The sequence below is a fragment of the Diabrotica virgifera genome, chromosome 3, assembly GCF_917563875.1.
Source record: "Diabrotica virgifera virgifera chromosome 3, PGI_DIABVI_V3a".
Lineage (NCBI taxonomy): Eukaryota > Metazoa > Arthropoda > Insecta > Coleoptera > Chrysomelidae > Diabrotica > Diabrotica virgifera.
Window position 1 is genome coordinate 92,884,799 of NC_065445.1, and position 25,715 is coordinate 92,910,513.

The 25,715-nt window shown below is 33.1% G+C and overlaps 2 protein-coding genes across 3 annotated transcripts in view; one reads left to right on the forward strand and one right to left on the reverse strand.

Annotated features, from left to right (window-relative positions):
• The window catches only part of LOC126881922 (adenylate cyclase type 2-like), an 860,562-nt gene that overhangs the window by 488,609 nt on the left and 346,238 nt on the right, over positions 1-25,715 (forward strand). The window lies entirely within an intron of this gene.
• LOC126881932 (perlucin-like) lies at positions 8,177-20,450 on the reverse strand. The gene is made up of 3 exons (XM_050646670.1): positions 20,250-20,450; positions 14,689-14,797; positions 8,177-8,519 (listed from the first exon to the last, which is right to left on the reverse strand). Exons 1-3 carry the CDS (start codon positions 20,400-20,402, stop codon positions 8,245-8,247), a joined length of 537 nt encoding a protein of 178 aa, XP_050502627.1. The 5' UTR covers positions 20,403-20,450; the 3' UTR covers positions 8,177-8,244.

Consider the following 25,715-nt stretch of genomic DNA (forward strand, 5'->3'; position numbering starts at 1 on the left):
ATGGGAAAACATGGCGGATACGATGCGTATCGAGTGTACGTAATCCGGGCCCAGTAAATAGTATCTATTTCTTTTGATTTTTAATTGTAAAGAATAGAAAAATTACCGTTCATTTTAATTTTTTTTAGAATCAGCTGAAAGTGGTCTACAAAAAAAACCAAGAAGGAAATGTATAGCCTTGTGGCTATGAAAGGCAAAAGAGAGATATAAAAAGTGTATTGGCTAGTTGGAAGAAAGTCCACATTGTCCATGCATAATAAGTTATTACTTTATCAACAAATATCAAGAAGATAGCAGGAAGTCACGAGCAACACGAGCAATTGAACAACTTCATAAGTTCAAGAATATCGAGGAAATCCAGCTCCTCGATACTACTGGGCAAACTAGAAGATTGAAGAGGACAAAGCCTTTTGAACTAGTTTGAGTGATAGGTGATAGTGAAAAACGGAGCATAGTGCTTGTGTGCTGTGCCTGTGTATGTTAGAATAGTGCACGATCTTGTTAGATTAGATAAGAGACGCTATGGGGTAAGCTCTTCATTTTAAGAAACAGTAGTAATTTAGGTTAAATTAAAATTGCTCATTGGTCAGTTATGACCAGATTGTTTTTTTATGTTTGGCAAAAAGGACTTAAGTCAGAATTGCACATTGATAATGTTTTGATGATTTCTGGACCAGAAAAAAACTGTTGTAGATGTAAACTGTATGTACAGTAGAATCTACTACAGTACTGTAGAAATCATCAAAACATTATCGATGTGCAATTCTGACTTAAGCCCTTTTTCCCAAACATCAGAGAATTGTAATGTACAATCTCCTATCTGCTTTTTCATGAATTTTGTAGGAGACGAAAAACCATTTTTAGGATCATCTGCTTTCACATGTAAATTTTGACATGTTTTGTAGTAAATAGATAGTTGAATTTACTACAAAACATGTCAAAAAATATATGAAAACAGGAGGTGACTATAAAAAAAGTTTTTAGTCTCTCTTACAAGACTCATGAAAAAACAAATCGGAGGTATGTCACATCTGTGACTATATCCAGGGAATGTCTAAAAAATATACTTTGATGTTCCAAGAACCAAATATAACCTACAGTCCATCTAATTTACTTACTGTTGCACGTCATTATCTACGCCAGAGATCTAAGTTGACATAGTTGCCAAAGTATAAAAAGATCCTGAACCCATTTTAAATAAAATATATCACATAATTATTGTAAACGTGGATTATACAACAAAACAAATTAATATTCAATGTAAATAAGTAAAAACTTAAGAAATAGAGAACAAGAATTAAGTTATAATCTTTTAAGATTTGCAGTGCAAGCGTTTTTGCACTGCATTGTTAATAATTAAAAAACGGCTCCGAACTCTTGGCAAAAAGCCGGTAGGTTTCTTTGTATAAGTATGTCTACAATAACAACTAAAAAAGTTGTCAGATACCTCGATGATTATTCCAAGTCGTTATAAAATTAGGTGAAATTTATATTTTTATAGTAGAGGATCTTTTTATAGTAAAGTAAATAATAAAGACAGTAAATATAATAAATAAAACAGATACTTATAGTAAAGAATATAAACAAATATGAAGTGTGATCACCACAACTGTCAAATAAATGTTACCAATTTATTCTAAAATGTCACCTTCGTTCGATTACAGTTACAGTGTGATCCGAACAAATCTGCTTCATAAAAACGCTTTATAATCCATTTATACAAATTAAATGAAACATATTGTGTATTTCTTTAGGTTAACATTAATAGAAATCTTCAAATATTATTTCTACGGGTATATAATAAAATATGTCTAGAGTCTGTATTTCCAGTGTACTCAGCAAAGTGATTCTAAAAAAGAACACACCTACCGCCTAAATATGTCGTGTTGGTATCATGCGACCTCACAGACTACGACGCGGATGACGCACAACAGTTAGTAAATTAGACGAAGTATGTAGATATATACAGGGTGTAACAAAAATACAGGTCATAAATTTAATCACATATTCTGGGACCAAAAATAGTTTGATTGGACCTAACTTACCTTAGTACAAATGTACACACAAGAAAAGTTGCAGCCCTTTGGCTGCAACTATCTTACGAAAAAACTATAGTAAAATTTGGACACCCCATAAAAATTTTATGGGGGTTTTGTTCCTTTAAACCCCCCCAAACTTTTGTGCACGTTTCAATTTAATTATTATTGTAGTACCATTTAAACACAACGTTTTAAAAACTTTTTTGCCTCTTATTGCTTTTTCGAAAAGTCAATTTTTATCGAAATATTTTGAATATTTGTCAAATCCACCACATATTTGTATATGGTTAAGTACGATTATGGAGACTTGGTAATAATATGCAGACTTATTTATGCTTTACATTTTTAGGTATATTTTGAACCATATTAAAAAAGAAGCCAGATCTCGATAAAATGTGCCTTATCGAAAAAATACAAAGAGGCAAAAAAGTTTTAAAAACATTCTGTTTAACTAATGGTACCTCAGTAATAGTTTAATTGGAACGTACACAAACATTTGGGGGGTTTAAAGGAACAAAACCCCCATAAAAATTTTATGTAGACATGTTAAAAAAGAAGTCGCAACTCGATAAAAACTGCCTTATCTGAAAAATACTAAGAAACAAAAATATTGAATTTAACTAATGGTAACTACCACAATAATAAAATTGAATTGGAACGTACACAAAAGTTTGGGAGGATCTAAGGGATGAAAACCCCCATAAAATTTTTATGGGGTGCACAAATTTCACCATAATTTTTGTTTAAGATATTCCTGCCATAATACTGCCACATGTCCATTTTCAATAAAAAATCGCTAAGAGTTTTCGATATAATCGAAAAAATCGATTTTCATTTTGTAATTTCAAAGGGCTGTAACTTTTTTTATGTGCATATTTGTACTAAGGTAAGTTAGGTTCATTCGAACTATTTTTGGTCCCAGAATATGTGATTTAATTTATGACCTGTATTTTTGTTACACCCTGTATATACAGCCGATTACGCACCACCTTAAAAATTGGGCATTTTTGATGTCTCGAATTTCCTAAACCTGTTGTTGCATCTAAGTGATTTTTTTATTATATTCTAGCCTAGGTCCTAGGCTATAGGTTAAGTACCTCCTTATGCTTGTCATGCACGGGGAGCTATACTGTAATATATATTATATCACATCGCTCTCTATAGTAATGAGTGAGCCTGTACATACGGAACCATTTGTTTAAGGTTTAATACCCCATATTTAAGGTGGTGCGTTAATTTCTTGGAGAAGTGTATTGTAATTTAATGTAAATAATGTAATATCCAATAATTGTAATTTAATATAAGATGTAATATAAGTTCCTTAAAAAATATATTTTTTATTTCCCACGACATTAGATGGATGTTCGGCAGCAAGACATTGGACCAAACTGGGACATCCTATGAAGGCCCAATTGACGTCCACAGAACGTCCCTTCGGATGTTAAGTGGACCTCCATTGGACGTTTGGCAACGTGGCATTTGGACCAAAATTGGACGTCCTGTTAATGTCCAATTCACGTCCCCTAGGACGTCCGGTTAAGGTCCAATTTACTTCCGATTAAGGTCCAATTTACGTCCGATTAAGGTCCCATTTACGTCCGATTAAGGTCCAATTTACGTCCTATTAAGGTCCAATTTACGTCCGATTAAGGTTCAATTTACGTCCGATTAAGGTACAATTTACGTCCGATTAAGGTCCCATTTACGTCCGATTAAGGTCCAATTTACGTCCTATTAAGGTCCAATTTACGTCCGGTTAAGGTCCAATTTACGTCCGATTAAGGTCCCATTAAGGTCCAATTTACGTCCTATTAAGGTCCAATTTACGTCCGATTAAGGTCCAATTTACGTCCGATTAAGGTCCAATTTATGTCCTATTAAGGTCCAATTTACGTCTGATTAAGGTCCAATTTACGTCCGATTAAGGTCCAATTTATGTCCCCTAGGACGTCCGATCAAGGTCCAAATTACGTCCGATTAAGGTCCAATATACGTCCCCTCGGACCTTAGATGGACGTCCAATGGACGTTCGGTAGCGCGACATTTGGACCAAAATAGGACGTATAAAGGACGTTTCTCGGACGAAAACGGACGTCCAATGGACGTCCCTAAAGTCCGTGAAGGACGTCCAATGGACGTCCATTGGACGTCCTTGTGCTATTAGGGAAGCTTCAGATTCTTATGAATTTATACTGACGCGTTAACCATTTTGTTTTTCGTTCACCGGGCTGGAGATTGAACTCGCATTCATCACAGTGAAGTGATGTGCGGTCAACAGCTCGTCCCACTGAGCTATCCAATCGACAGAATAAACAAATAAACATGTAACGACAGTAAAAAGATATAGAATGAGTCATCGTTATGAAACAGCATGACTCGCTACGTAGAATCAAGATATGGGAGGAAATGGAAGAACTCAAATTTCCACGAATATTAATAAACGCAGTAAAAGCACTCTACAAGAATAACAAACTAGCTATCAAAGCGGGCAATAGAAAATGCAGTCCATTGAAGACGACAAAGGAACTGCTACAGGGCTGCTCTACATCCCTTACCCTATTCAAAATATCTCTGGAGAAAACCCTGAAACCATAGAAAATAAAGTGCGAAGGTGTAGACATACCACTAAGAAGCGAATACCAATATACCCTAAGTTTTGTTGACGACCGAATAGTGATCGAACAAGAACAAGTTGAATTCAAACAAAGTAAGAGCAACATAGATGGCATTCCTAATGATAAACTGCATAGTAACAAGGGAATATAGAATGGGAATGAAGAAGAGATTAACCTGGTACGAATATGTTACAATAAACTAAGGGCCGGTACTTTATGCCTCGATTAACAGCCCGTTAGTTAACGGAGGTTTAATCGGGACCTCTTTAGGGTCTCTTGCCTTGTAATAAATGCAATTATAATTATTATTATACTTATTTTAATTATTATAATACTTGTAATACTGTAATTGCATTTATTACAACGCAAGAGACCCTAAAGAGGTCCCGATTAAACCTCCGTTAACTAACGGGCTGTTAATCGAGGCATAAAGTACCGGCCCTAAGAGCCGCTATAGATGAAATTTCTTAATCATTTTAGGCACGATGGGACCCTATAACTTAAATAGTAAAACCGAAAAGAAAAGGTTTGAACACTGTGCCGTCACTTTTCAGTGGCACATGCGTCGACAGTGGCGCATCAAACTTTCCACTTATGGACGGGATAAATAAATTAAAAGTTACCCTCCCTTACTAACAGAATTCAATTTTTTTTATTTTTTTAAGTTCCTATGTGATTAACACATAAGATTCATCGTAATTTTAACCCACCACCCCTTCCCCCTGCCCCCACCATCAAAAACTTTATTTTTCGATTTTATTTTTGTTTTGGTGGGATGCAATCAATTTTAAAATTTCAAAAAATTCACATGCATAGTCAAGGCTTTTATAAAATACGTCTATTTTTTATACACCTGTAGGTTGAGTGTACATAACCTCAAAAAATTTAAACAAGTTTTTTTTTGGAAAAAAAGTATATACTTTTTTTTTGGGGGATAGCTGCAGATCTAATTTTTTCTTAATCTTGTGTATTTTATCAAACACTATATTTTTATTTTTTTTTAGATTTGTCTGTAATGCCGGTCACCTTCAAAAATCCAAAAAATTGTTTTTTAAGAGGATTTTGGGGGGTTTGAACGCGTTTCTCTCATTTTTAAATATTCTAAATGACTCAGTTACTTTAAGTTACATATAACCTATAAAATCGAAATCGATTTGATATATTATAAAGTCTATAAAATAGGGAAAACCCCCAAAACCCCCTTGAAAAAGAGTTTTTTGGATTTTTGAAGGTGGTCGGCGCTACAGAAAAGTCTAAAAAAATTACAAATATAGTGTTTGATAAAATACACAAGATTAAGAAAAAATAAGATCTGCAGCTGTTCCTCAAAAAAAGTTATACGCTTTTTTGAAAAATTTTTTTTTAATTTTTTGAGGTTATGTACCCTCTACCTACGGGTCTATAAAAAATAAACATGTTTTATAAAAGCCTCAGCTATGCGTGTGAATTTTTTGAAATTTTAAAATTGATTGCATCTCAGCAAAAAAAATAAAAACGAAAAATGAAGTTTTTGATGGGGGGCAGGAGGAAGGGGGTGGTGGGTTAAAATTACGCTGAATCTTATGTGTTAATCACATAGAACTTAAATAAATAAAAAATTGAATTCTGTTAGTAAGGGAGGGTAACTTTTAACTTATTTATCCCGTCCATAAGTGGAAAGTTTGATGAGCCACTGTCGACGCATATGCCACTGAAAAGTGACGGCACAGTGTTCAAACCTTTTCTTTTCGGTTCTACTATTTAAGTTATAGGGTCCCATCGTGCCTAAAATGATTAAGAAATTTCACCTGTAGCGGCTCTTAGTCTACAAGAGCAAACAAAAACTTTGGATAAACAGAATAACAGAGTGAAGTCCGACAGTAAGAAGGAAGAGAGGCAGACCACGAAGATATTTTAGGAATAAAGTGGACAATAGATTGAAAGAATAGATCTGCGCAAAGGAAACTAGCCAAACCGAAAGAACTGGAGTGAACGGTTAACTGAAGGAATACAGTAAAGACTATGAAACCCTTAGTATATAATAAAACGATAGGTATACATTTTATATTACGAATATCTTGCAAAAGAATCTTCTTCGTTACGTGTCATCTCCGCGACGGAGATTGGCAACCATCATGGCTATTCTGATCTTAATTGCTGCTTCTCTGAATAGTTCGATTGATTTGCATCCGTACCATTCCCTCAAGTTACGCAACCATGAGATTCTTCTCCTTACTACATTTCTCTTGCCCTGGATATTCCCTAGTATAATTAATTGAAGTATGTTGTATCTCTCATTACGCATAACATGTCCCAGGTATTGGAGCTTTTATGTCTTGATGGTTTCCAATATTTCCAGTCCTTTTTACTCTCTCATGACTTCGTTTTTTGTTACATGTTTTCTTCTTCTTCTTTAAGTACCGTGCCCACATTTAGGCGTGGGTGGCTTCCATGACAATTTGCCGATATCGTTCTCGATCTTGCGCGGCATATAATCATAGATATAATAACACAATAGATTAGGCCAGGTCCGAAAAATAGCGTAACGCGGAGCAGTTCGGGTCGGTGGTCGATCTATCTCTCTCTACCGGTGCTTAGCTTTCTCTCTCTAGCATTATGATAGCTGCCGCCTCTGTGTCACTGTCGTTCCATTACTCCCACCTCTTGGTATATACGCTCATACTCGCACGACAGACAAAGATAGCTAGACCACTGTACTTGATATTGACGTTACACCCCGATGCATTGAGTGGCATATCCCTAGCCTGAGCTATTGTTGACATATCTCTGCATGTAATAGTTGATCTGCTGATAAGCCAGTCTATTGACGAAGGTTTCGGAGCCATGAATATTTCTTCCCACCAATTTCTCTTTTTCCATCGATCTTTCCGTTGAGTATTAACTGCAGCATCCTCTATCTGCTACCTCTCATTATATGCCCGAGATATTCAAGTTACATGTTTAGTTACATAATATTACATAATATACATTGGGTAGCCGAACATATAATGCAATTTTACTACTAATTAATCTCAGAGGTTATAGGGTTTTTTACAATGAAAATTACGGTATTAGATAGAGCGGCGTATTTCGTGTTTACCATACAAAAGTCGATCGTTAAATATGAGCAAAAGTTAATGTTCTATTCATATCTGCAAAACATTAAATATATACGAAACATTCGGACCATACGCAAAAGTAGGGTATTGGTCTATGTAACCGGACACTCAAGATGGCATATGTCGCTGGTTGACCATACGCATTCTACAGCCTCCCTCCAGAGGCGCAGCGTAAGGGGTTGGTTTGTTACATAAGTTAATATATAATATAAATAATATAATACAAAAACATGGCATATGTCGCTGGTTGACCATACGCATTCTACGGCCACCCTCCAGAGGCGCAGCGTAAGGGGTTGGTTTGTTACATAAGTTAATATATAATATAAATAATATAATACAAAAACCTCTGTTTCTAATGATAAATCAATATTGAATAATAGCTTGAAAAGTAGGATAAGGTATAAAAGAGAAACTAGTGAAATGTGTTTGCTTAATCTTAATTGTTATATAATGTTTACTTTATTGTGGATTCAGTACATTAAATATGAATTATACTACTTTAGTAATGCAGCCAATATTTTTATTTTTCTTGCAAATAAAATAGCACAGTCTCTCGCAAGGGACATTATTCCAAGAGAATCCGCCTTTATCTAGAGTGCGTATTTCCACACATCTTTCATTTGTATCGGCACCACTGGCACCCAAATTCGGTTCTCCTGGGTACCAGTTCGTATATCTGAATGTTTTTCCATTCGATAACCAAAAATATTCTTGAAAATCGTGGAGATTGTTGCCTGATGTCCAAAAGTGGTCATGTCCATGTCCTAATCAGAATTAAAATGAAATAAGTACAATTTAACCCATCAAAGACTGGCGCATGAGTGTTTCCATACGGCACCGCTAGGACGCGCTATTACTGACTTATAATATACTGTATACTGTTTCTTTTTTAAAAAAAGTTTTTTTACTGTTTCTTTCTGTTTCATTGAGCTTCCAGAGGGTGAGCTGACAGATGAGGACTCCGGCGAGGAAGACAGTGGTGGACGGTGGTCGATAAATAATTTGTCAAAAAATCAAATTCACGCACAGGCCGAGGTTGTTCTTTCTAGAAAGAATGACACAGAATAAGAGCGAATGGGGAGCAAAAATGGTCCATTTGAGGAGATGGATTCTGAAAAAGTTGAAGATTCAGAATATTTAAAAGTTGATTTGACAAAAGTCATTTGGGTTCGTGGCGATATTGAAGCAGCAAGCAAACCTTTTCCACAACCTACTTGGGTTGTGAAAGGTGAAACCCAAAGGTGGGCAGATAAGAGTATAGTGGGGTTTTACCTGTGAATGAAGTAAAACGCTGTTCCCAGGCCGATAAAAAGAACGAACACATAGGCAGACCTCAAGTTATTGCGAAATATAATTCCGCAATGGGAGAGACTGATCTTAAGGACGAAAATATATCCAGATATCATATTGAACTCCGTGGAAAAAAATGGTGATGGTGCTTTTTTACTTGGCTAATTGACTGTTCAGCGCAAAACAGTTGGAATTTAAAAAGAAATTCAGGTGATACTATGACGCAGCTTCAGTTCAAGCGAGATATTTTAAAAAAATATTTGTCAAGGGTACAGAATCCGGCAAACCAAGGGGGTCGTCCAAGTTTTAGCAGAGTTTTCGATGACGTGCGTATTGACAATATAGGACATTTCTTAACAAACACCCCTGATTTAAAAAAGAAGAGATTCAGCTGAATACTGCAAATCCATCGAGCGCACAATGTGCACTAAATGCAAGGTTAGAGTATGTATAGGTTGAAATGTTAATTTTCAAACACGATTTTAGTTTACTATTCACTTTTGTAACTAATTAAAAACAATTCATGTTTTCTAGCATGTACTTATTCTACAGGAGACTAGCGTTGCCATATGGCAACATACTATTTTGAGAAAAATAAATAAAAAACATAATTATTTCTTCTTGTTTTAAGCACAACTAATAATTAACTTAATAATTTGTTTAAAATTATTAAACAATAAACTAATTTAAAAAAAATTAAAACTCCGTCCTTGATGGGTTAAAAAAATAAACATGTAATAAATTCGAAAAATACCTTGCAGTAATATAATAATATTTACTCACAATCGGTTAGTAATTTATGGATTTCTAACCTTTGAAGTAATCAGGAAGCGACTTATTACTTACTTTACTTTCCCAGCTAGCCGGGAAAGTACTTTCCCGGCTAGCATCTGTCACTTTTCTACCTGCACACCTTTAGCCACGCACCATTTACTGTATAGTTCATAGGTGTTTTCATACCTCTCCCTGCTTTTTTCAGGAATTATTCCTTCAGTAGCTCTCTCTGCAGCTACCCGCAGTTCTGGTGGGGTACATTCAAATTCACTATCAGACATTTTTGTAAAATAAACACAATTTGATTATATGTACAATTAATGGCGTCGTGTATCGCCTAAATGTCAGATTCAACAAACTTGTTTTGTTACCTAGCAACGATCTCACAGGTTACTTAAAATAATTCATCTTATCACATAATGAAAATGGATACAGATATTTGAAACGAAATTATTATTGGTAGATTGTGAGTATTAGAAATCCATAAACTACTAACCGATTGTGAGTAAAATAGTATACAAACCTCGCGGGAACTCATTCTAGCCACGCGTCTGTAGTTTACCGAGGTGCGAAGCACCTCGGTAAACTACCTTGCCGCTCGGCTGAAATAGAGTACTTTCCCGCTAGGTATGTAATAGTATGTAATATACTATTATAATATTAATACATAATACAAAGTTAGTAATAATACAAAAACCACACACGGGCTCACGGAAGAAATCAAAATCAATGCAGGCATTAGACAAGGGGACAGCCTCAGTCCATCCCTATTTAATTTAATAATGGATGAAGTTATAGGTAGTGTTAACATAATGAATCAGGGATACAAAATGGGTAACCGAACCATGAGAATACTTTGCTACGCAGATGATGCAATCTTAATAGCCGAAAACGAAGATGACTTACAACGCCTACTACAAAAATTCAAAATAACCGCCGAAAAGTATAACCTGACACTATCCAAAGAGAAAACCCAATCGATGGTAATATCCAGGAACTCAATTAGATGTAAGTTAGTAGTGGACGACCATATAATCCAACAGGTAATGGATTGCAGATACTTAGCTGTGGAAATATCTAGCGACAGGCCTCTGTGGCAAGAATCAAAACAGCAGGCAATGAAAGCAGCGAGAATATCTGGTTTCCTGAGGGATATAATCTGGCGGAATAAATATATGAGCACCGAAAGCAAAGTCCGCATTTATAAGACATGTGTTAGACCCGTACTGACATACGCAGCTGAGACAAGGGCCGAGACAACAAAGACCAAACAGATAATGAGAACAACAGAGATGAAAACCCTAAGATCCATAAGAGGTACCACACTCAGAGATAGAGTACGAAACGAAGACACATTGAGAGAGCTAGGCGTTCAGGACGTAGTGAGATGGACAAGAGCGCGACGACGCATGTGGAGAGACCACGTAGATCGGATGGACCCTGAACGTATGGCGCATTGGGCGAAAACACAGAAGCCCAACACCAAGCGACCCATAGGAAGACCCAAAAAACGATGGTACGAGAGTTGGAGCTCCGGATCGCAGCAAAGACTGTAACAGAAGAAACAGGACATAGTCCTATTACAAGAAGAAGAAGAAGAAGAAGAAGAATAAGACAAAGTTAGTAACAACCGCAAAAGCGACAATGCTCTTTTTGAAAGTTCTGAGAAGGCGTTCTATCGAAAACTCAATTCCACTGTAGAACGTGTCGATAAGACTTACCCAAGCCAAGAAGAAATTCATGAGTTTTGGGGAAATCAACTTTCCACACCAGCCGCTCTTAACAACAATGCCGGATGGATAGAAGATACGACACAGAACTGCCAACACTACATTACTACCCTTTACGAACCCTTCACTACTGAAGAAGTCTCAAATAGCTTCAAAGAGCTTCCTTCATAACTGGAAATCTCCTGGACCAGATGGAGTTCAAAACTTTTGGCTCGAGAAGTTTTGGAGTGTTCATGAATGCTTATCAACACTAATTAATCATGTTATTTCTAATCCGCAGGATATACCATCATTCCTAACTCAGGGACCCCCTTATTTAATACCGAAGGATCAAAATAACACCCAAGATCCAGCCAAATTACATACTTGTCTTCCAACTTTGTATAAATTGGTCACATCCTGTGTAGCCTCAACAGAAAGGATGCGCTAAGGGTTTCATGGGTTGCAAAGAAAACTCATCATCGATTCAGTCATTTCTAACCAGGCATATTCCAAAAAGAGGAATCTTTTTACTGCCTTCATTGATTAAGAGAAGTCCTTTGATTGAGTGCCGCATGAACGGTTTATAGATATATTGAGAATATATAAAGTCGATGATAATATAGTGACCTTTTTAGAGCATATAATGGCAGAGTGGAAAACTAGAATTAACCTTTAAACACCTGGTGAAAATAACATCGAAACTGAAAATATCGCAATCAGCCGGGGCCTGTTTCAAGGAGATTCGTTGTGTCCTCTGTGGTTCTGTCTAGCTATGAATCCACTATCTCAGCTATTGAACTCCACAGACGCAGGTTTTAGCATCAAAAATAACAACAATGTGGTGGCGAAGCTTAATCATTTATTGTACATGGATGATTTAAAATTAATGGCTTCCACTCGAAACCAACTCGATGAGTTGTGCACTTCGGACTAGACAAGTGCCGTATTTTAAATATAGTCAGAGGAAAGGTACAGCCCGGAGGATTCGATATGCAAAATGGTCAGAACATCAAGGCCATGGGTGAAAACGATATGTATAAATATCTTGGAGTAAAGCAAGCGCGGAAAATTGACCACAAACAAATGAAAACAGAGATAACTACTGAGTTTATACGAAGAATAAAACAGCTGCTTCGCTCACACCTTAACAGTAGAAATTTGTGTAAGGCACTAAACACCTACGCATGTTCCGCGCTTAGCTACTCATTTGGCATTGTTAAGTGGACAAAAACGGACATAGAAAATCTTCAGCGAAAAGTAAGAACGCACCTCACAAAGGCACAAAAACACCATCCCAAAAGTGCAGTAGAAAGAACGACATTACCACGGAATTTAGGAGGAAGAGGACTTATGAATATAGGTGAGCAATTAGACAAACAAATTGCTAACTTAAGAACTTATTGTCAGATGCAGGCTGAGACATCTACTCTACATCGCGCTATCTGTGCAATAGATGACACAACACCGATCAAACTGAGGAAACCAGAAATGCGCATAACCCACCTCACTAATGACGAAAAAATGCGCACCTTGATGGGTAAGCCTCTACACGGACACATCCCAATGAGGTCAGCCAAGACTATGTCGACAATACAGCGTCGAACTATTGGTTGACATCAGGAAGGATGTTCCCTGAAACGGAGGCACAGTATATAGAGGTTCCTCTATATACTGTGACGGAGGGATCATTACTAGCCATTCAGGATCAGGTTATACCAACCAGAAATTACCTGAAATATATCGTCAAAGATCCTCAGGTTCAAAACGACAGATGCCAAGCCCAAGAAACCATCCAACATATTACCGGGGGCTGCCAGGCATTTGCTGCAACTGAATACAAGGAACGGCATGAATCAGTTGGAAAGATCCTTCATCAAGAGATAGCTATCAAACTGGGACTTTTTCAAACGAACCATCTCCCATATTATCAATACGTTCCTGAGAGTATCCTTGAGGATGGCAACTACAAGCTATACTTGTTGAAGGGAAAATTCTATAAAACAGCCATAAGACCAGCTATGATGTACGGAACTGAATGTCGGATAGTGAAAAAGAAAGAGGAATAACGGGAAATGAGAATGCTTAGATGGATGAGTGGAGTGACAAAAAAGGATAAAATTAAAAATGAGTATATTAGGGGAAGTCTAGGTGTGGCACCAATTGATGCCAAAATGAGAGAGCATAGGTTGAGATGGTTTGGTCATGTTCAACGTCGAGACGCTAGGAAGGAGTAGGAGAGTAAGACCAAAGAAGACGTGGGGGGAGACGATTAGGCAGGACATGTTGGTAAAGGGGATTAATATTGATATGACCCAAGATAGAATTGTATGGAGAAATGTAATTAGGGAAGCCGACCCCGCATAGGGATAAGGCAAAGAGAATGATGATGACATTTGTCTTTATACTTTGTCGTATTTTAAATAATACATATATTATCTAATAATAAAACATTTCAATTGAAATATCCTTTATAAAAGGTATAAAATTTATTAAAATTCCTTTAAGGACTACATTAATCACAGAACGTTTTCGATATATAAAATATCATCCTCAGTGTTAGAACTGGCTGATCACATGCTGAGCCACCAAAAAAATACCAGCTTTAAAAGGTATAAAAATTTGTTACCTTAACATTTTTACTTAAAATTTCAAACGACGCACCCTTAAGCAGTGTATGACTCTTCCATCACATGGGTTGCTACACAGGTATATTTGTCTCTACATGAGGAATGTTGGATGGCAAACTTGGGTTCAAACGCTTACGTAGAATAGTCCAGCACAACTTAATTGTAGCAAAAAAAAGTACAAAACTTTTTAAAAGAAAAAAATATAAAAAAATATTCAAAAGCAGACTCGAAATAAAATACCAATGCAAAATTTTTGTCTATGAGTGTATATATTTGCTTTTGTAATGCAGCATTAGGCCTAGTTCACATGACTAGCGCTTACTCGCATTTTGATAAAGCGCGATTACAACTACATATATTTTTCATACATTTTATTCAGACCATTCACATGCTAACGCGCTCTAAACGCGCGTTCACATGTAAACGACCTCAGATAAAATGTATGTACCTAATAGTTGTGATCGCGCGATATCAAAACGCGCGTTAAGCGCTTGTCATGTGAACGGGGTCTTATAGTAACGCAAACTTACCGATTTGAGTTGCAAATATTCCTAATCGCTCATTTTCATCAAACGAATCAACATATAGCAAGTCCATTCCATATAATTTACATAGTCTATGAGCTTGAAAAAAGTTTACCTAAAATAAAATAGTCATCATGTATTTTCAAAAAGACTATTTTCAACATAGACGTCTAAATAAGAAGTTACGAACCTTTCGTTCTTGATTATATTAGTAACAAAATAAAAAGTTAAAAATTTGAGAAGTTCTACAAAGATCAAAGACATATTATATAAACTGGGATAAAATAGTGAATAAATAAATAATCCTTTTTGACATTTTAAATTTAAAATCTTGAGAAACCAATTCAATTTTCTCTGGAATCTAAATCTCAAACTGGAATCCAAAAGGATAACTTTAAAGATTGTCTGAAAAAGCAATAGATACATACATGTATCTTAGAGTGTATACCTACAGCGAATACTTTACTATACTTTACAGAAAATTAGAGTGAAGATGTATTTAATCTGAATAAATATTTATATTGAGATTAGACAGATATTCAGAAAATTTAAATATTCACAGATTTAGAAATAAAATGCAACAGTTCTGTCGCTTGAATAGATTATGGTTCAGTTATTACAAATATGTGAGAAATTGTATTTTCCTTAAGAGCCACAGTAGCGATCAACAGGTAGCAACAAACGCGGTCCAAGATTTCGAAAGTTCTGCGAACTTTCAAAAGTTAGGCAACAGTGCGTCGGTAATTCGACGCTGACAGTGACGTTTAAACTATCAAAAATAATAAAATTTTTATAAATACAGGCGCGAAATGTTGCCAAGTCAGTGACGTTCGATTTCTTGTTATAAAAAATCGATTTTTCGTAGTTCCAATGTGACACAACATCTAGGCACGGGATAAAAAAGTTTATTTGAAGAAAGTGTATTTTTTGTCTTTCTTATTGGCGGTACAGGCTCCTTTTTTCAATATTTTATTTATTTATAGAGTAATTTCCACATACTAACATATTTCTGAAATTGGGCCCTGTACCGCCATTCTTTATTATATTACGAATATGTGTGCCAAATATCTCGACAAAATATTCAAAATTAGAGCCGTAATCTTGGAACGCGTTTGTTGCTACCTGTTGATCGCTACTGTTTGTTCTTAATAGTGAAATGATTAATTCTGGTCAATATCGAACAAGTTATCACTCCCGAGATTAAAACAGAAACTTATTAGGTATATTTGACGCTCTCAGAGAAGAAAAAGATGAATTAGCAAACTTTACACAAAAAACTGAAAAATATCTTCTTCTTTTTTGCAGCGTGCAAAACATCGCTACTGTTATTTATGCCTGTCCAATTCAATATATTTCGTAGCCATGAAATTTGTTTGCGACCTACTCCGCTCTTGTCCTCAATTTTTCCTTGAATGATTAGTTGAGAGATTTTACGGCATTTTATTTCGTGTTAAGGATCCCATTGGTCATTCACCATCATTCCCAAGTATTTGTATTGCCATGCATTTAGTTTTTCCAGGATTTATCTTCAAGCCATATATTTTTCCTCAGGTATTTATTTTATTTAGCATCAACTGCATATTATCATGTTTGTTATCTGTAATTATCGCGGTGTCGTCGGCGTAACTAATGTTATTTAATTATTTATCTGATACTCATTGACGTTTATACCACAGTCGTAGCCTTCAAGTGCCTCTGCCAAAACATTCTCCTCATAGAGGTTGAACAGCACAGGAGACAAAATACAACCCTGTCGCAATTACTCTTAAAATTTTTGAAGTTATACTTCTTTAGGTACGAGGGTGAATTTTTACATTCCCTGGCGCATGCGCACACCGACAGTATGGTATTAGTCGCTACATATTTTAAGTTATGTAGCGCAAATAAGGTGTGCGTGAAAAGAATATATTATTAGTGTTTTTAATAAATATATTTATTATAATTTTTATGTCTGTGGATTTGTCTTCCTCCTTATAAGTATTATTGAAAATGTTTATTTTTAATTAATGTATCTGTCACCGTGATTGTAATTATGTCCGAGAAATGATCGACTGAATACAAAAGCGGTGGTAGCTGATCGGTAGAGCATTCACTTAGGGATCGAGAGGTCCCCTGTTCGAATCCTGACAAAGTCATAATCTTTTTTTTAAATTTTTTGTATTCTTTTTGTTCTTTCTAAAATTAGTTTAATATTTAAATACAATACAAAAAAAAACTGTTTAAAGTAGATAGGTATATTGATTTCGTTGAAATCATAATATGAAGTTAGATTATATTATAATAGAAGTATAACTTCTTACGTGCGTACAAAGTACACACACATTCTTTTTTCTAGATAAATAGATATACAATTCTAAATTATTGTTCCAGTCGCCAGAGAAGAAAACGCTACTGAACCTCTAACACCTATACAAACAGCCTAAATTTTGCTGAAAAGGTCAATTTTGGGACCTTAAAATAAATGCAAACAAATTTGACACTTCTATTGATTTACCAACAATCTGTACGCCATGGAAAAAAAATTTTCAAAGAAGAAATGTAGCTCAGATAATTTTTTACATAAATGTGTGTTAGCACTTTTTGTGCAGAATGAACCGTCCTCTCAGAAACAACGCTCGAAAAAATATACTTTTTTATTGAAAAAATCAATGTTTTTAATCAGTTCTCAGCTAATAACTCAAAAACAAAAAGTTGTTTTATCAAAACAACTTTGCTTAACAAAAATGTACCTTTTGAAAAAATAAACAAAACAGTTTCTTTAATTTTCTTTAAGACCAATAGTAATCGAGCTATACTTTATTATATGTTAGCTCTTCTTCGTCAAGTGCTAAATATTGTAGTTTCAAAGTCAAAAGACGGGAAAACTATGAATTTTTCGAGGATAACTTGTTCAAACTAATTTAAAGTATTTAAAAATGTCTATCTACAGAAATAAAAAAAGTCTCTAGCTCTAAGTGACCTATTATGAAAAGAATGCCAGTCCCTATAGGCCTGGATCCTGGAAAGTTGATTAATAGCAAGCTGAAAATTTGTTAATAGCTTAAGGGTGTCTAGACGGATAAACTTTGATATATGGGAACACTGGAACAGGGGCAGTTTTAATTGTGGAACAGGTTAAAAATTTGGTACGGTCATATCACGAAAACGGCACATTTATTTTGTCCGACAGAATAGACTTAAACTCTCCGAACAGAAATTAAACTCTCTTGCAAAAATCAGATTGCTATTTATCACATGTCATAATTTCTGTCATTTGACATATTCTACATGTTCCACTCATTAAAACGCCCATTTGGTGATAAATAGCAGTCTGATTTTTTCACGAGAGTTTAATCTCTGTTCGGAGAGTTTAAGTCTGTTCTGTCGGACAAAATACATGTGCCGTTTTCGTGGTCTGACCGTTCCAAATTTTTAATCTGTTCCACAATTAAAACTTCCCCTGTTCCAGTGTTCCCATATATCAAAGTTTGTCCTACTAGACACCCTTAAGCTATTAACAAATTTTCAGCTTGCTATTAATCAATTTTTTTTCATATGCGGGATCCAGACCTACTATTTTTTCAGCGAAAAAGTGATGGGGAACTTCCTCCTACTTAGCACGATAATTAAAATTAGTCATTGACCTTATTTGGTCTTCTATGTTTATGCATTAATAATAGATTCTAGAGGTTTGACCGGATTAGAATGATTAGTTAAAAAAAAATGGAGTTAAAAGCGAATAACGAATTTTTGTAGTTTGGTAAAAAATGCCTTTTTCTTCAGAATAGAAAGATTATCATCAAAGATACAAAAAAATATAAAATTGTAGCTTATTTAATTCCTAAGAACAGTGTTAGCAAAAATTTTTTCTATGGCAAAAATTGAGTGAGCTATTAACAATTAAAACTTGTAATAACATGCAAAATCCACCTTTACCAACTTTTTTACAGTCACCTCTTTTTGCGACTGAGGATTTTAAAAGGATTTAATATTAATAGCCTTATAGATCTTGTAGAAACCTACAAAAATCTTTTTTACCAAACTTTACAGGATAAAAAATAAAAAAGTTACGGTTAAAAAATCAATATATTTAAAAAAAAAAGGAGAAATTCAATTGGAAGCATAATAATGTAAGTGAGCGGTGTTTTTAATCATTAGCCATATTCACACTTCTTTATTTATGTATTAGTAATAAATGCCAGAAGCTTGACTGGCTTAAAATGATCAGTTTTTAATAAATTGGAGTTAAAAGCGAATAACGAATTTTTGTAGTTTGGTAAAAAATACCACTTTCTTCAGAATAGAAACATTGGCATCAGAGATACGAAAAAAAGGTTTAAATATGAAATTGTAGGTTATTTAATTCCCAAGAACTTGGTTTGAAAAAAAATTTTCTACGGAAAAAATTGCAAAAAAGTGAATCGTAAATCAGTGTAATATCGAAAAACATTGATTTTTTCAATATAAAACTAACACTTTCGATAGTGAATAAATCGAAAAATATTAATTTTATCAAAAAAATGTATAGAACCTTTTTTGCTTAAAATTAATATTTTTATCAACTTTTGCGGTCAAAATATAATAAAAAATTTTCACCCACAAGATGGGGTGGCAACCACCCCCATGCTAAAAACGCCTTTCGGCATCATATAGATTTTGATCCTTGGACTATCCACTACTTATTTTTAAATTTTCAAGCAAATCGACCACTTCTGTAAAAATTGCGAGGTGAAAAGCTTCTGTTCTTGGACTATATCCAGTTTTGCATTTTTTATAAAGCTGTTAAATAAATAAACGTTGAGTGATTTTTACCATTTTTTACGATTTTCATGAGATCTATCATTACAGCAAGTAGGTATCATAGTTTCTTACAAAATGTTGAATATTTCCTATAGCAATGCATCTAACGAACAGTAGGTACCTATTTATAAAGTTAATACTGTTAGCTACAGTAGCTTCTCTGTTAACATTAAATAATAACGAGAAAAGACGCAATTAAATCAATGTAAGAGTGCTCAATTTATCGAAAAGACAGAGAACAACAAGCCCTGCAACAGAGAACCTGATGCTCTCACAGGTCTAAATTTTACTGTAACCTACTATCTAATTAACTTTATTTGGTACATCTTTGGCCATAGGCCTCCCCAATCCTTTTCACCCTACTCGTCAGTTAAAAAAACTAGATATAATTAGCGCTGTTGTAAAAGTCGGTCAACAACTGCAGACAAATAAAAAAGAAGAATAAGCACACAGTACTATGCGAAAGGAAACTAGAAAAAAGCACAAAATCAAATAAAACTTAAGAGAAACTGAAACCTATCAAAGCTCTAAAAGAAGATGAGTCCATAAAGTAGATATTAGTCCATTAGTAGAAAACAAAAGTACTTTATAGAAAAACAAAGCACAAAACTAACTTATTTAAAATTCTTCAAAGTGGCTAGGTACTATAAATTACTTGATAGAAAAACTTAAAACTTTATATCGCCAACATCTTGAACTTCATATTAACATATAAAAATAATATTTACGAAAATATCGTATATATCTTGAAAAAAATAAATTTATTTATTATGAAGATAAAGGCTTACTTTTAGCGCAGTCTCGTAATAGAATTCAAATCCTTGAAACTTTAAGACAGTAGTAGTATTTCGTTTTGGTAAAATTGCTGATGTATATGACATTGACTCTGCAGTACATTTACCGGTAATAAAAATCACCCACAACACTGAAAACAACAACATTGTGAATCTTTATCTTAAAACACAAAAATAGCAGCAAATGTTGGCTACTTAAGTATATTCACCTAAAGTCAACTTGTTGTTGTCAAACTGGTCTTCATGCGTTATTTCCCACCGCCCTGCATTTCTCTGCAGGATGTAAAAAAATATTGGTGTCTTGTAAATAATTGTTCCATATAATATACAGGGTGTTTCATTAATAATTGCGGTTTAACCCCAATCACCTTGTCCGAAAATGCTTCCTAAGAGAGTTAGAGCTCTTTGAAGATGGCGTCTTGTAATTAGTTTTTTTAGTACCTCCACAACGCTTCTATTTAGAAAAACTCAAACTCGTACGCCTATTCACCTTCCAGAAATAAATTGATTCTATAAATTGCGAATTTCTAATACCGGCCATAGGCGTCCCTTTTCGGTAGGGCAACGGTTAGTTTACCGCATAGTTTTTTTGTATTTGCGGGGTACTCTAGCACTAAAAGGGACTCTTTTGCTTTTTAAGCCGGTATAATATACCGTTCTCTAGAAAAAAAAAAGAAAATTTTAAATTTTTTGAATTTGAAAAAAAAAAAATAAAACATTTAAAAAAAATGGTGTATTTTACCGACTTAAAGCAAGAGTAACTTTTAGTACTTAAATACTTCATAATTTAATAATCTAGTGTCAAGAATGCTTAAAAATTAGACACATAAAAGAATGCGTTAAAATAACCGTTGACCTACCCAAAAGGAAGTATATGTTCTAATTGTGGATCTAGATATTTGCTTTGGGAGGGAAAATTGCCTTAGGGGAGAACCTCCAATGAAACAAAAATCAAAAGACATAAAAAACATAAACCCAAACTACATAAAAGACATAAATAATAACTTATATGCTTAAGTTCTTTTAATTTTTCTAACTAGCGGGTTTATTGGGGTGAATTTTTCTGTCTGTGGTTTAAGTTTCATGTCAGGTAATATATTTTTAGGTTTTAACAATTTTTTTCTTTAATTCTTGACTTTATTAGGGGGGGGGGGAATTTTCGCATTTTCCTTCCCCGTAGATCCGTCATTATAATGACCGGTATTTTTATTGAAATTCGCAATTTATGAAATCGATTTATTTTTCTAAGATAAATAACCGAACCACTTTTCGTTTTTCTAAATAGTTTTTTTATTTTTTTCAAATTCAAAAAACGAAAAATTCTCAAATCGATTTTTATAGAAAACTTTGTATCCTACCGACTTAGTGCAAACAGTACCTTTTAGTTCTAGAATACCTCACAATATAGTAATCTAAATATAATATAATAATATAATATAATATAATAATATAAAGGAAATAAAAAATTACAGTGTTAAAATCACAGTGGTAAATATAATTTTTTACCTAAGAGTTTGGTACCTACTTTAAAGTAATATTGAAGATACGTTACAAAAATTTGAAGCAGTCTTTGCTTCAAAAACAATTAAAAATTTAAAATTAAATGGTTATCAGGTTCTTTCTGAAGATGCAAAGATTCGAGTTGGCGATTAAAATAATAAACAATTACTTTAAAATCAATTAATTTCATAAAATAAAAAACTCCGCGCATTAAATATATTAATTGGCCAATACCAATTTTAATTTGATACACCAGACAAATTAGCAAAAATACCTAGGTGAAAAAATGTTATCTGTTTTATAATGAAAAGTGGTAGGAGGAGGTAAGATACGCTAAATAAAACTAAATTAAACAGCAAAAATGGTCTAGGGTTGATTTGGAAAAGTTACAAAATAAATTACTATTTTAAAATAAGTTGTTAAAGTTACCAATAAAATGAAACAAATCGTCTTTTTTCGATGTTTTGGAATTGTTATTTTTCATTTCTCTAAAAGGTATTCAATTTTAATGAAATCTAGTAAAAATAAATATTTTATTATTTTAGTATTTTAATTTGTTATCACATTTCTTTTTTCAGAAAAAAAATCTAAAATTTTTCGAGATACTTATTTATGTTGTTTTCGAAAAATAACACCCATTTTTTAAGAAAAATCAATGGTAAATTTATTTACTTGTACTAATATTGGAATATTGAAAAAGTTTAAATGGCGTATTTTAAAAAGAACTAGGGGATATTCGATCAGGGGAAAATATTCAAAAAGAAGTTTATATTTCAAAAGGAAGAGATATCCTTAATATTAATAATTTTTATACATAATATCATTAATTAGCTTTTATTACTGTGCCGTCTGAAAATAAAATTTTTATTAAATGCAGTTTATTATTTATTGTTTTCCTCGCAATCTACTTGCCAAGGAGCTTTTGAATGTTCTTACAATTTTAAAGAACTTATTAAAAATCTCAACTGAAAAAAAGTAATTCCTTGCGATTTTTTTCAATTTGTATGTACTTTTTTTACATGCGAACCATTTTTTTAATTATATCCAAAAGTCAATGTTTCAATGAAGTAAATGGGATCTAGTTTTAGTAAAAGAAAAAAATGTCTCAGAAACTGTTAATATTTTATTCTTAAAAAATAATTGTGATAATTATTCAGAACATAATGATACATATATATATATATATATATATATATATATATATATATATATATATATATATATATATATATATATATATATATATATATATATATATATATATATATGATTCGAAATTTTTTGATAGGATGTAAAATTTCGCCGGATATTAAAAAACCTTTTTTCGTCCCCTTTCAACCCATCCTATATCATCCCCACAAGTTTTTAGCTGTTTAATTTACTTTTGTTGAGTGTATTATACACCAACTACCGCTTTAGATCATGAAACTTTAGATAATTATATAAAGATTAGATAAAACTTTTTTGTAATTATCTAACATTAAGATCTAAGATTAAGATCTTACTGTAGCTAATCAGTGAGAAACCCTACGTTTTTGTTAGAAAACTTTGAATGGCTCTTTATAGTTTAAGATACGATAGAAGGTCGATCGACACCGAGCTGTTTAATGAATAAAAATTATTGTGTACTAACTCCAAGAATTATATATATATATATATATATATATATATATATATATATATATATATATATATATATATATATATATATATATATATATATATATATATATATATATATATATATATATATATATATATATATATATATATATTTTCACCAGTTTCATCAAACATAAATTCTAACAGAAATAAAAAATAAAAAACGAAAACAAAAACGATTTTTTCTCGGTCATTTTGATGTTATTAAAATTATCATAAAACAAAAGTTGTAGGTTTTATATTATCCACAACTTTTTGATTCGAAATTTTTTGATAGGATGTAAAATTTCGCCGGATATTAAAAAACCTTTTTCGTCCCCTTTCAACCCATCCTATATCATCCCCACAAGTTTTTAGCTGTTTAATTTACTTTTGTTGAGTGTATTATACACCAACTACCGCTTTAGATCATGAAACTTTAGATAATTATATAAAGATTAGATAAAACTTTTTTGTAATTATCTAACATTAAGATCTAAGATTAAGATCTTACTGTAGCTAATCAGTGAGAAACCCTACGTTTTTGTTAGAAAACTTTGAATGGCTCTTTATAGTTTAAGATACGATAGAAGGTCGATCGACACCGAGCTGTTTAATGAATAAAAATTATTGTGTACTAACTCCAAGAATTGTAAGTGAATAAGGGATAGGTATATCCCTTATTCCGCGACGATGAGCTAACCAAATACTTAACTAGATGGATGTCGATAAACTTAAGAAGAAGAAGTAGAATAAAAATTATTGGATATGTAATATAGTATGTTAACAATTACAAAAAACAAGGGGTTCCTGATCTAATTTTGTTATTAACTGTAATTAATTAATAATTAAAAAATGACTTGTTTATAAATTAAGAAAAATCGACCCTGTCAGATATTATTTCATCCATTTTTTGGATTCATTTTGGATCCATTTTTTTTGGATCATTCTAAACAAAAAAGGTCTTTTGTAATTTTTCTCTTAAGCTCATCGTTTCCGAGCTATAAACAATTTAATAAAACTGAAAAAATAACGACAATGACGATTTTCAAGGCTCAAAAACATTGACAAGGGACAATAACGTCATTTTTGAAATAACGAAGTATCTAAATTCAAGTTCAAACCGTATTATATCAGTACTTGATAAATATTTTGGACTTATTTCATTTTGATATATTGTTTTTTAGTTGTTAATGCCCGTCTTCCCATCAGAAACGTTCCTCATTAACAATTAAAAAAATATATTTTAGAATAAAAAATCTTATCGGGACCTGATAGAAAAAGATTTGAACTTGAATTTAGGTACTTGATGATTACAAAAATAATATTTTACTTGTGTGTTTGAGCCTCGAAAATCGTCAAATCGTAATCTTTTGTTCCTTTTAGTTTTAAATTGTTTATAACTGGAGAACGATCAACTTAAGAGAAAAATTACAAAATAACTTTTTTGTTTAGGTTTAGAATCATCCAAAAAATCTAAAATAATATCTGCTCAACGCAAAATTTTTTTTTGGTAAAAAAGTCATTTTTTAACTATTAATTAATAATTATAGTCAGAACAAAATTAGTAGTCCATTGAAATGTTACATTTTTAGGCCATACCTTGCATTTGTTAGAGGAGTCAATTTTATTTTTTTAATGTGTAGGGGGGATCAGTAGAAGCTTAAGTTCAAATTTTTGGGGTCGCCATCCTTGTCCTCCGGCCGCCATCTTGGAAAAGGTGTGCAAAGGAGTTTCGCGCTATATCTCGTAAACTACTAACCCTACGGAAAATCTAATAAAACATAAAATGTAGAAAATTACATTTTCTACAATTTTGTTTTTATTACTTTTTATTGTCAAGGTACCAACAAAAAAGATATAGACAAAATTAAGTAAAAATTTTAACAAGTTTCCTTTTGGAGGTTATAACTTTTTTTCAGTTCATTTTACAATATAATAACATTTTAGCAATTTTGTAGAGGGTTTTTCAGCGAAAAATTTACACTGTAAATGTGTTTATTCCTATTTATTTATCGCTTTCACAAACGCTCCAAACTTGACCAGATGCTCGAATGCTCATAGGGATACAATAAAAACAAAACGTTAGGCTTACTTTTCTATCGTAATATTTTTTTTTATTCATACGATTTATTATGATTTTAACATTTCTATGCTATTTTTAATCTATTTTTGACCTTTCTTCCCACTATAAATCTAAGAAACCGGAGCATATATTATAGAAAATGTCCAAGAAGTTGTTTGAGGACAAATTCGCCGGTCCAGAAGAAGAATGACGCAACCGCAAAATGCAAAATTCTTCAGAAGAGCTGAAAAACG

Bases quoted from the DNA above. Each gene is read 5' to 3' on its own strand.
- LOC126881932 (XM_050646670.1), bottom strand. From the start codon at position 20,402: ATGTTGTTGTTTTCAGTGTTGTGGGTGATTTTTATTACCGGTAAATGT. The intron at 14,798-20,249 runs GTAAGCCTTTAT...ATTTTATTTTAG, and splicing joins ATTACGAGACTGCGCTAAAA to GTAAACTTTTTTCAAGCTCA. The intron at 8,520-14,688 runs GTAAGTTTGCGT...AATTCTGATTAG, and splicing joins AATATTTGCAACTCAAATCG to GACATGGACATGACCACTTT.